The sequence below is a fragment of the Molothrus ater genome, chromosome 5 (genome assembly GCF_012460135.2).
Source record: "Molothrus ater isolate BHLD 08-10-18 breed brown headed cowbird chromosome 5, BPBGC_Mater_1.1, whole genome shotgun sequence".
Lineage (NCBI taxonomy): Eukaryota > Metazoa > Chordata > Aves > Passeriformes > Icteridae > Molothrus > Molothrus ater.
The window spans coordinates 71,591,820-71,605,078 of record NC_050482.2 but is presented as its reverse complement, the minus strand read 5'-3'; the positions used below and the strand labels follow the sequence as shown (position 1 = coordinate 71,605,078).

Sequence of the window (13,259 nt, the reverse complement as noted above, 5' to 3'; positions counted from 1 at the left end):
TACAGACAACAGGTCAGATTCTTCGAATTTTATCTTCCAAAGCATTTCTTTGTACATTAAATTTCAGTGTAAGTTCTAGGAATTTAACTGCATCACTGCTGTCAAACTCCTCAGGCTTCTCCTCCTCTGACTGTTCCACAAAAAGTGGCTGGAACTGCATCCCATGTGGTTTGAAGTCTAGATATGCAGCTTTTTTTATTTGGAAAAAATAATCCAGTATTTGTGCCCAAGTAATTTTAACAGAGTATTTCAGGTTTCACTGTTATCAAATTCTATATTTTTCTGTAAGAATCAGTGAAATGCAATCTTTGGAAAGCTTGCATGCAGTTCCATGGCAGAGCTAGGTCCTTCCACATGACAAATTTTAATTGGGTTGTAACTGGGTTGCAGAATCCCAGCAATTTTCCTCAGGCTGTGTGCCAATTATGTAGCAGAACCAGAATTAGAACCCAGAACTTTTTGCTTTCCAAACCTGCCTTAGTCCTATGGCCATGCCAACCTTATTAAAAGATTGGCACAATTTTGAAAAAGAAGTTCTTCCTAGGGTAGACATTGTTGCCACCAGGAAAAATAAAGTCTTTAATAAAGGATAGCATTACATATATCAGATATTACATGTATTACAGATATCTAGCTGATATTTGATATAATTTTTACTGGGCCAGTCACTAACTGATAGCACATGGTTGGAATATTGCTTTCTTACCCCAGAACACATTTTTCTCCCCCCACCCTCCTCCCAAACACATTCACAGAACTTTTAATGAGAGGGAAAAGGGAGGAATGTCACTACTAAGAGTTGATCAATGGTTTGACAAAAGTAAGAATCACATCATTACTGAAACACAAAGCCTTCTCAAGATGTTAATTTTTTTTCTCCAAAAAGAAATACTTTTCATCTTCCAGAGCTCAGTAAAACCTTCCACTCATTAAAAAAGGGAGACAGTGATGTGTTCCAGAAATGTTCAGCTTTAATGAAAGCAACTGCTGTGGTTGCTTGATGGTTGGTTGCTACAGTGGTGTGAGAACAGCACTATCTGACATCTGTACATCACAGGAGCTGGATCTGGAGTTCAGCAGATCCAGATTAGCACACTGCATCATGAAGGGCAAGGAGAAAGGGGAGGGCATGCCAAACTCATCACTTTCATTATACCCACTGTGTATTCATTGAGCCACAGCAATGACACCAGATTCTCCTCTCTCTGTCCTCTTGGCTAGAGGAAACGTGATGCAATAAGGGTAAAAGAATAAAAAAAATGGAAAAAAAAAAAAGAGCATATTCAAATTAGCAATGATTTCAGACCAGGCCAGAGACCAAGCATTAAAGCAATGTGCTACTAAGAGTGAAAAACAGATTTGGGACTCCAGCGTGGTTCTGATGTCCTGGGCAGATCAAGAGCTGCAGCCTCAGTCCCAGGGCCCTGCTGTAATTTACACAGGACCTCTGGAGGCTTGGTGACGAGATGAAGAAAAAAATCAGTCAAAATAAAAATGGTGAAGGCAGGAGCTCAGGGACAACAAGCAGGGAAAGCTTCCCTTGTACCAGTGGTTAAAATACAAAAAAAAACCAAAAAAATTAAAAAGGAAAAAAGGAAAAATAATAATAAAAGCAGCACAAGCAACTCCACTCACTGCAGTGGAGACACTCCCACCTCCCCAGAAGTGGGAGAAGTGGGCTTCCATTTCAGGTTCTGTGCCCTGCTGGGGCTCCCATAGGTGTGAGCAAAGCCCAAGCTGCTCTGCAGGCACCAAAGGCTGCTGTGGGCAGCAGTCAGCCAAGCACAGAAACTTTAACCACGCTGGTTTCCGACCTAACATCCCACTTCCCAAAGTTCCCTGCTGTCTGTTCTCCTCAAACACACCTGTTGGTACATGCTGAGTGCATCAGATCCAGCTCTGAGCTCCAGGGACTGGTTCAGAGTTTCAAACAAGCACCTGCCTAGCCTGTCCTGCAATGCAAGCTATCAACCTTTAAACCAGCTGCAAGTGACTTGTACAGAGTGCATGTTCAGCCCCCAAATTAAAGCTACTTTGAGAAACTCATGTTCTGACACACACCAGAGACAGTAACTGGACCAACCCACTGTCAGTGAACAAGAATGGTTTTTCAAATAAATTTATCACCTCTCAAGAAAGAGCTCACCTTCCCTAGGCTAGGACTTGAAGTGTGCTGGCATCCCCAGGCCAAGCTGCTTCTGTGTCACACATAACCCTGCTGTAAATACTGCAATTACTCTGGAAGAACACCAGTTAACAGAACGAGATGTAACTCAATACTAATGAACTTAAGGCAGTAATGCTCCTTGTATTACAAAGCTGTGGCTTCCAGAGCTAATAAAACAAAAACCATTTGGTTTCCAAATCCATGTACTACTCACTTCTACAGCATAATGCAGGGCTGAGGCAGCTGGATGTATTGAGAGGTTCTCTAGAGGCCTGATACAGGGTTTCTCCCATCCTGAAGCCAAGGACCATTCAATTGTCAGCATATTGTCAGTGAACACAGTTCCAAACACCAGACCAGTGGGGTCTGGTTTCTCCTTGAACGTCGTAGCTGGGGTGATAATCAAGTCGGATGCCTGAAGGAACAGAAAGAAAGATGAAGTTTATCAAAATAATGAAGGCAGACTGATTTAAAATTGTTCTGCATCAGTGAACAAGGACAAGCCTTAGTATTTTCTCTGTAGGGATATTTAATGACATGATGGTTAAAGGCAGCCAACCTCTATGTAGCTGGCAAAATATTCATAAAGTGCATGCAAACATATTCACAGTGCTGTTGTACAAGAAGTAGCACATTTTGAAATTCTGTTTAAGAATTAAGTTAAAGAAGTAGTACAAGGCACAAACCCAGAAAATTAGCAAATGTAATCTCCTGGACACTTAGGTTAACAACCAATTGCTGTACCTCAGCACATAAGCTGATCATCAGAAATTAATCACCATCACAATTAAGTAGATGTCACACTGATTTTCCTTAAATACGTAAAACCAATGTGAGAGATCAGAGCCAGCAGTCAGAAAGTCACTTATGCCACAATAACTTGCTCTTATGATCCTAACAAACACTTATGATCCTAGAAAAATCCCATTAGCAAAAAAGGCTAAATGCTTCCCTGCACCAGGGACTGCAGACTCTCTGATAAGCCACGACTAGCTGCAGACATGTGCCACAGGGTTTTGCACTGGTTCTGGCTGGAATAAAGTTAATTTTCTCCATGATAGCTCCTGTGGTGTGAATCATCCTGAAGAACAACAGGGAAATTAGGAATGCAGATCTCTGGCATGTCACTCCCTTTTTATTCACAGGTAGGGGCTGAACAACCAGAGAGGGCTGCAAAGCAGGCAGAGCCTTGAGTCACCCTCTCCTTTCTCTTCCTGTGCTTCCTTCTGGGCATTTAAACTGCTGCTCAGAGGCCAGGGAGAGTTCAAAGAACCATATCCAAAGCTCAATTTTCCTTCCTAACTCAACTCAGAAAGCACTGGCCCTTATTGCAGGCCCCCAGGTGAAATCCTGCTCCTCTGTGCTGTGCACATGGAACAGACTGAGACAGAAGTAGTCAGAATACTGATCCAATGATTTGCAAAATTATTATTTGATCTAAAAAAGTGCTTCTGCAAGAGATCTCAGTGTCTTGGACTTCTCACCCCCTGCACACATTTAACAAAATGAGACAAAATCAGTCCCAAGCTTTTGAAGAAGTGCACCCCCATCTCTGTAAACAATTTTCAAGATGTCTTTAATGAACAAAGACCTGTTTCTTATTGATTAGTTGTTTTGGTTCAGGTTTCTTTTTGCTTATTGGTTTAGATGTGAAATTAACTTAGAGCAGGAGCACATGAATAGCTAAAAGCTTGTTTCAACTATCTGCAATTATAAGGCTTGTCTAGATATTACAGTGCATTAGTCTGGTTGAATTAATACATAATCTGATGAAACAACAATTACTCCTCTTAACTCTTCTCTTTATTCTTCTGACAGTGAATGCTCCAACAGGAGAAGCACCACCTAATGATGTCCCGAAACTAATTTTACCTGGCAACCTCTCAGCACTCTTATCAAGCTTTAGGAAAAAAGGTATCACAGAGGACGTGGATCAGCATAAAAACCATAGAGGAGTATTTGCAATTATCCACAGTGCAGGACTCAGCTCAAGAAAACAATTACAGGGGACCAGGGATGTCAGTGGGGCTTAAGTCAGTGTGTAGAACACAGATGTATCTCTGGGTTTATCTCTGCAAAGAATTACAGCAGATAAAGAACTCCCTCTTCCCGTGGTATCAACTGCTTTCCCTGGACTCTAGGCTCCTCAGGTCACTTTCATTAGGGTAATTATGGTACCATAAACTGGCCTGGGGACCATAATTATCGTTTGAAACCTCTTTTCCTAGAGCTCCCATCAGTGTGCTGATTTCTGCTTTATGACTCCCTCTGCTGCCTCCTCAGTGGTGGTAGCACAACTACTTGAAAGGCATCACTTCAAAACAGTTTGTTAAATTTGCTGGGGTTAACAAATCTTTTATTTAAGGATGAGAAAGAGTTTTAACCTGGCTCTTCTCATAAATCCACAAGCAGTGGAGAGGGAGCAGCAAGCTGAACAAGTGAAGAAACACACTCACTGCATTTCACTTTGAGTCCCTCAAAGGCAGAAAGCCCAGAGAGGCAGGAACTCTGACCCTTATCCAGAAAAGAAGCAGACAACTCCCACACCACAGAGCTTCCTGGAGCTGCACAGTCTGACCAGGAATCCCATTTGCTCTTTCAGAATTTGGGCAAGCCAGCTTTCCTTCAGACACTGTGCCAACACCTGTGTCAACAGAGTCAGGTACAGCACCTGACCCGTAACAATTCCTTCAAACAACAGCAGGAGCAGCCTGGCTGAGACCTTAGAGACAGGCTGAACTGCACTGACCAGCAGGGCAACAATCATTCAACAAGCAAAAAGGCAATTTTCTCAGTCTTATAATCCTGTTAAGCTCTCTGGAGATTCACTTTTTTGGCCATTACTTTCTTAATATAATTTCTTAGGACTCTATTCCTTCACCCATTATGTCCCTTTCTTCATTTTTTTACCAAGCAGTGCAAATGAACAATGTGCAACAGCACCCAAATCTTTCAGAATCTAAATGCTTTTTTCTGTCAAGACAGCATCGAGTGCTGCAATGTATTTGGTCTTCTTTTTCCATGGAGGAGAACACATTGGAAGGAGGTTTTGGAGGATCATCCTTGGAACACTCTCTCCCACAGTGTGGTCCGCATGAAGTATTAGCTCAGCCTCTTCTGGGTCGCTGTGTAGGACACCCTACACAACACCTCACCTGGCTCACAAACCCTTTGTTCAGGCAGCACCAGGAGGCAAATCAAAACACTCAGAAGAACCCACAAAAGGAGAGCAGAGCAAGGCCAGGTGACAAATGCCAGGGTATTATCAAGTATCAATGCCTATTCTGTTAACATCCCTCTTTAAAAGATTATCTCAGTGCTACTCTGCTATCACCTGTGACCTTTACAAACAGCAATTTCCTTTCTTCCTTTGCCAACGTTCCCCAAGCCCTAAAAGCAGCATGTTAAGGATGCATTAGGGATTGGCATTAGCACCCATCCAGATCTCCACTGTTTGCACTGCCAACACAAAGGGCAATTTTCAGCTAGGCTTGTGTTGTGTTTGCTTTGTTTATCCAACATGCTCTCAAGCACCTCCTGATGCTGTTGCCTAATAAAACCATTAACCTGGAAGGAAAACTGGTAAATGCTGAACAAAAAAGATAAGGGAGATTAAAAAAAGAAGGGGATGTGGCACATGGTCTAATAGAGTGCAGCTATTTGGTACCTGTTTCTAAAGTAAAGTGACACAGTCCCAAGTCTACAAAATCTCCATGTCACAGCAGAAAGGGATGCAGAAGATGTCCCTCCAACATCCCAGCCCAGGACACTCTGGTAAGGAATGGGAAATACCAGATTGCCCTGCCTATGGTAGGCAAAAGGGAGTGTTAGGGAAACAGCTGCATACTGCTGATTTTCAGGGCTTACATGGCAACACTAAACCTACACAGGGCTGCTGTCCCCAGGAAACACCTTCTGAGAACCCCCTCAGCTGAAAAGTGCCTGCTCATTCCAGTGCAGCTTCTTCCAGGGCAAAGCTTTACCCAGCCCAAGTAAAGAAGACATATTGTGACATTTTGACACTAAAATTCACCACTGGATCAAACCATCTTCTCAATTATGAGCTGGGCCAATTAAAGGTGACTTGCTGGTGCATGCCTAATCAAGGCTGTGACACCACATCCTGGTGCCTGGCTGAGCTGTCACTTCAAGGTTTGTTCCACCCAACCTTTGCAATGGCTTTAAGTGGATTTGGAGCTGAGAGCAGCCCCTGGCCAGAGCTGCCACTCTCCTTGTTGCATTCCCACCTCTCTTACCCTAGACAGCCATCTCAGGTAGGTGCAGATGGCAAAGATGTATTTTGTCCTACACTTTCTAGCAAGTCTTGGCAACGCCTTCCCAAATGATCCTTGGCTGCACTGAAAATCCCAGACCATAAGCTGTAACAGGTCTAACTCATTTGACACACCCAAACTTTTCTAAGCACTGGGCTAGGCCAGGCATTTCTATCACTTAATTGAGTAAAACCAGACCTGGCAGCCCCAGCTGTAAAATAACTCACAGGTCACCTAAAAACAGCAGCAAGTTTCAGCAGAGATCCCCAAAACATTAACACGCACTCAAGTGAGACTGACTGCAATCTCCTCTGATGAAAACAGTAACCTCCCTGACCTCCAGTCTAGGTGATTAATTCAAGATCACAAGCAACTGCAATAATTTTTTATCTTATGCTGAATTTGTAAGCATATCCCAGAAAAGATCAGGGCCTTCTCATGCAACAACAAACACAAAAGCACAGGCAAAATCAAGGAACTTGTTCTGCCCTTGCATTTGAGAACAGCAGTGGAACACATCCTGAGAAGGAGACTCAAAAAGCATAAGGCAAGGCAACAAAGCATAGCTGAGAAGAATTGGAGAGAATGAATAAAGTAATTTATGTAAGCTATCCTATAATCCCTTTACCATCAATACTATTTTAAATTTACAACAGAGCCTGAGGCTTGAGAATGGAATGTGTGCCAAGATATTATTATAAGATTTGAGGAAGAAAAAAAGCCCTGTTTTTTCTACTACTACTATCACCAAAGGGAGAGAAAAAAAAAAAAAACCAAACCAAAACAAAAACCAGTCTTCTGCAATCCCAGGGTAAATACCAAAAATAACAGAAATCTTTCAACATAAAGCTTCCTTGAAACTTCATCTGAGATTGAGATATGTTAGCACATGTAATTGGACTGAGTCCTGGAATCATTGCATCAGGTTGGCTGTACATAGGGTAATAAACCACAGAACAAATGACAAAGCAAAAGAGAGTCAAGACTCTGACTCAGCTGTAAGACAGACATGGAAACAGCAGGAAATATGGCTGGAAGGACTATGTCCAGTCCATCCTCTACAAGGCATTCCCCCCAAACTATTCATAACTGATACTTCTCAGATATTTGTCTCACCAAAGAATGAAATTCTGCTGCAGTCTGCAAGAAAAGGAGGGCAGCATAACCCACTGCTGGCTCCTTTAACCTTTCCCCTGGTCTGACAGAGGCTCCAGCTCTGCTGCAGGAATGCTTGATCTGCAGCACTAGGTAGGGAAGGAAACCTGTTCTGACAAGAAAAGAGAGAAGTGGTGGGAATTGACATAAACTTCTTGCCTAAAGGAATGAAAAGAGCACCCAGGGCAGCAGCACAGCTGAAAATATATTCTCAAGCCCTCAAAACACAACAGAAGGGAAATGAAGATGTTGGGAAGCTACAGTCAGGCTAGATGATAAAGCATAACAGAAACTTCTTTTATCCTAAAAATATATCATTCATTTCAATGGCACTAGCTAAATTTTAAGAGTTTTTCCACACTGCTGAAATGCTGCCTGCATAACTTCCCACTGATTTGATCCAGAGACCATTTAAGTTAATCAAGCCCTTTCTTCCAGCTTTGTAGGAATCTGGATTGTAAGGCAGGAAAAACTACTTGAATCTTTACAGCCTCATCCCTTTCTTCTGCTTCAGGAAAATTAAATGGACTTATTATTAGGTTTGGGGCTTTTTTTCTCCTTTACTGATTCGTTTCTTCTCCACTGACATATTTCAAAAGATGTATTTTTAAGGTTAAGAAAGATGCTGGGATGGGATTCCTACAGATCCTAAGGAAACCTTCCACCTGATATTAAGGAAATCTTAAGAAACAAATCTACTTTATTTTAGTGGGGTCTACCTCCTCTACTCCAGCTACTTGTATTTTCAGATCTCCAATAAACAGTCACTTAGTATCTCTCCTATCAAAAAAGTCTCTAAAATATTTCAAATATGTTTCTCTCTATGTAATTCAGACCACAATGACGTTGATGAGTCTATTAAACACTGGAATAAAACCAGACCCACTGGCTGTGTTTTGGTGCCATGAATCATTTTTTCAGAAACAGCTGTTCAAATCAACTAAGTGGGGTGAGCAGGGAGTGTGAGCAGGCTTAAGTGCAGCCATTGCACTGGTGTGACAGACACACTGGTGTGACAGACACACTGGTGTGAGCTCTCTGTTACCTTTGGGCAAGTCAGCTCTAAAAACCTTCTTTAGCCATACAACTGCAGTTTACATCTGCAGTGCAGACACACCTGGGATTCAGATTAGAAAGAAGCAATTCCATTTAGGGAAACACAGACTGCAATTCCATAACAGCAGAAAGTCCTCACATCTGTTTGTAAACAAACATTAAAACAGAAAAAACCCAGAAAAAAAACCCAGAAAAAAAAAAAACAGGAAAAAAAAAAACCCAGGGAAAAAAAAAAAACACAGGAAAAAAAACCTAGGGAAAAAAAAAAAAAAAACCAAACAGAAAAAAACCCAAAAAACCCAGAAGAAAACCCAGAAAAAAAAAAAAAACAGAAAAAAACCAGAACTAGGACCATTCTTCACTAATGGCAGTCATAGCTAGTTACCTAATTCATGTGGTTCAGTATTAACACAAACTGCTTTTCTCAAAGATCTGACAGCTTGGTCAATGCAATTGCTGATGCTGTGCTGCTCCTTGCCTCACAACCACTGCATTTCTGCAGAGCAGCATAAACACAGTGTTCCATTTTTAGAAAAACTTTGCCTGGGAGAAGGTTTGAGTCTAACACAAGCTGAGGGCTCACACTGGCCTGTGACACAAGACTGGAATAGAGAGGTCTCTGACATTTCACCAATAACACATCTTTCCACCAAGATTCAAGACACTTCTGTCTCCTGGTTTGGGAAATATCATTTGTACTTTACATGAAGCAATTGGAACAAAAAATGAGATTTTTTTTGCATCTAATCTTCTCTGAAAGAAGTAGCCATGCTGAAGGAAGAAATGAACTGCAAACCTAAATTTCAGACAGACATGTTGGAAGTATTTTGCCTAAGTAGCCTGGCCAGTCACAAACACGTTGTGTGGAGCAGCCAAGAATAGAACCATAATCTTGTATGTCCAAGTCCTGAGCAGTTGCAATTAAATCTTCTTATCCTGATTTTAATAAGCTTGCAGACATGCAGGGAAGTGGATTCATGGAATGCAGGCATTCAAAACCTTTTGGAATATAAATATAAAATGCTTTCATAGTACAGTCTCTATATTGTACAAAGGTTATGGGAATAATTTCAAACATTGTTAACCACACCTAACTCTTTCTCAGATTCCATCTCCCTTTCACACTGGCAGACAGCAGTAAACTTAAATATTGCCATGAAATTCAGTGTCTGATTTGCCAATGAAAATGCCATCGTTTCCCATTTCATTCCACTCAGTATTTTCTTAGAAACAGGGACTAAATACAGGATTAACATAAACCTCTTCCAACTCTCTAAGCTGTTAATTCATGGAAAGTTAGGATATCCTTTCAAAAAGCAAGCAGGAAGCCCAAGAGGATCCTATGGAAAAAACCAATCCAATTTAATTCTCTTCCATAACTGCAGCTTCTATTCAAGTGTGCTCACCAAAGAAAACATTTACTATCAAAACTGGGGACACAACATCACAATGACAATAAAATTTAAGAAATCTTGGAAATAGGTATGGACACTATGGATTTTTTCAGTTTTGGAGTCAGTTTATAAGTTTACTTTGATCACTGACTGGTGCTAAGCCTTGCATTTTGAAACCAACTCTTTACCTTGGGAAAAACAAATCCAGAAAATGATACAACGTTAATGCAATCTCCAAAATTCCAGTGCAATTTCTGTGCTTTCACAGACACATATTAAGCTCCTAGTGAAAAAAGTGATAAAGCATCACTTTCTTATGCTATAAATCAACTCAGCCAAACTGCCCCGGCTGGTTTTTTTAGCAGTTTCCTTTTATCTTGGCTAAAAGCTTCTGTTACTCACCCAAAGACAATTAGCTTTATTTGCAAATCCTCCAGCTCCAGATAACCCATCAGTTCCTCTCTTACAGCTTAGAAAATCTATTTGCTAAAAGCCTGCAACTGTTTGAAGAACATTACCCACTTGAAGAGAGACACAGAACCACTTGCCATCGAGCTGAAAGTGAAAGGAGCTGCCAGAGACCCCAAATTCTTTCCGAATAACTGGAATGAGAGCAGCAGATATGTGTCAGTCTGGTGCACCTATTAATAGTAATACTCAAAGAGTTTGTGCCCACGTGGATGCAGAGTATCACAGAAACCACTCAGCACTCTTTGTCCTGGAACTGGATGAAGTTTTCCTATTGGCAGGTAAAGATGAGGGAATGAGATTTGATTGTAATCACCTGAAATAATTCTGCAGCCTATACATAACCAGGTGATATCAAAGTACAGTGATTTAACAGCATTATTACTCACCAATCTTTTTTAATTCAACACAACACAAAAAACAAATAGTTTTCTTACCACTGACAATAACACAAAAAAGCAAACAGATTCAGCTGAAATCAAAATCAGAATAACCTTTTCTAAGGAAGTGCCCAGCCCACAACAAGCTAAATATTTTATGACAACAACAGAGCTGGCCTCTAGCTTAGCATTCCTGATCTAACAGTGGCTACAGCTCTGTACTTCCACAGAGGTGATGCAGAGATGAGCTACCAAATGGGAAATGAGGGGCTTCAGCTGAAAGGGATCAAGCTGGACACCAGGAGAACAGGAATTCTTTAGGACAGCAGCCCAGCACTGCACTCAGCAGAGGGCCTCTCCAGGGCTGATGAGAGCCCCATCTCCAAAGCATTTTTAGATGCTTACTGTATCCTGTTACACACACACACATCCCCTGGGCTGCTTCAAGACAGTTTATATAACAGCAGATTTTCTATACACACATTCCAGGGAGCTACTGCTCATCACAGCATCAAGATGTCATAGCTATAATAAATCTTTCCCCATATAATTTAATATAAAGGAAATGCTCTATCTCATCAAGCAAAATTTAAAATGGAGTCTAATATAGAATTTTAAATGGCAATGCAGGGCATTCTTCTAATATCCCCCCTAACACTCACAACTCCTGAAGAATCAACAGCTGCAATATGACAGAAAGCCTCACTGGGTGCACATGTGCTTTGGCAGGTAAATAATTTACTGATGTCAGTAGAAAATGACAAATTGAGGACAAGCTGAGGAGGAAATAATATATATTTGAAAATATATAAACCATGTAAATTGCTTTTTATTTATTAGCCTCGTGGGTAATATGGTAACTATGACTGTGTCTATTTCCTCATCCCAAAAACCCTTGAGCACTCCCCTGATCCCTTTGCTCTAAGCATGTCAGTAACTTTACCTACGGCTCCTATGAAATGAAAATAGAGGAAAACTGCTCAGTACTTCCTAAACTCTTCCAGAAGTGGAACTTTAACCCTGTCACACTCATGTGCTAATGTGATAAAGTCAATTAGTTTAGACTTTAAGACAATATTTCAAAAATTAGACTATTCAGCATTTTATATACTTTGATCTTTGCAATTGGAGGGGAAACAAGAAAATTTGGTAGAAACAAATTTCATCTTTCATTACAAAACCCCGAGGATCAGAGAACTGTTTGTTGTTTATCACTGCCAGCAAACTTTTCACATACCATATAGTTTCCTAAATTAAAGCTTAAAACCATCTATTTTCTCAAAATGGATTGTCCTCTCTCCCAATTCCCAGAATAAGGAATCCTATATCCCACTGTATTTACCACAAATCAGGCTCACTTGGTATAAAAATGATTATGGCTCACAAATCAGGCTCACTTGGTATAAAAATGATTATGGCTCACAGAAATGTAAAACTTCCACTGGCAGTCTCTCAATTTGAACCACAAATGGAAATTTGAACCTGCACTGGAAAAAGAATTTCAGTTTCTTCTCATGTAACATACACTACAGCTTTAGATTCTGTGGGAAAACTGTCAGAGATTTTTTGGTTGGGGTTTTTGGGGGGGGGTTTATATATGTAGAGTAGAAATAATCTTTATATTCAGATTTGTACAATACTTAGCACAGCGTCACCTAATTCACAGCTTAAAAATGTTACAGCAATGCCAGAAACAAATAACTAGCCATACATCCCTATGGAAAATTCAGTATATCCAGCACCTCACCTGGCTGGAGGTGGGACAGCCTGGACTGGAAGCTGTATAGGTGTATCAGCAGAGCACTGCACTTGGCCTAGCAAGCCCAAGATGCCCAGAGGGGTCAGGAGATGCAGCACAGCCCTGCCCAGGCAGCTGGCAGGGCTCACGTCCCACTGGCCCAGAGCCTGGCAGGCTGATTTGCCTGCAGAACACTCAATGGGAGCACTCTCAGATATTCAGAGTAGCACTGCAGTCACATTTCTCTTCACAGAGAAAAGCAAGGCACAACTTCCCAAGGATATTCTGGGATTCGCATTCTCTGAACCTCAGAGACAGGAAAAACAATTCTTATTTCATTTGCTTGCCTGTGTTTGTTCACAAGTGGAACGCGTGGTTGAAGACTGTTTACCCGAAGGGAATTGGTAATTGGATTCTGGTGTGTTTTGATTCACTGACCAATTGAATCCAGGTGTGTGTGTCAGGACAGTCACAAGATGAGTGCAGTGGAGTGCTTGGCAGATTCAGTTGAGATGTAATGTAACATAGTATAGAATAATACAGTAGAATAAAGTAATTAATTACCCTTCTGCTAAGATGGAGTCCTCATCATTCCTCCCGGTCATCAGGTGAAAATTTCACTGATAT

At 41.1% G+C, this 13,259-nt stretch overlaps 1 protein-coding gene across 2 annotated transcripts in view; it reads right to left on the bottom strand.

Annotated features, from left to right (window-relative positions):
* Positions 1–13,259, bottom strand: part of BCAT1 (branched chain amino acid transaminase 1) — a 57,943-nt gene that overhangs the window by 25,300 nt on the left and 19,384 nt on the right. Inside the window, exons 3-4 of one of the 2 annotated variants that reach the window (XM_036400804.2) lie at positions 2,382–2,582; positions 1,161–1,217 (exon numbers count right to left, since the gene is read on the bottom strand). In XM_036400804.2, the coding sequence (XP_036256697.1) occupies positions 1,161–1,217; positions 2,382–2,582 (258 nt within the window). The remainder of the gene's footprint in view (positions 1–1,160; positions 1,218–2,381; positions 2,583–13,259) is intronic. The other variant, XM_036400806.2, reaches the window with a different exon arrangement.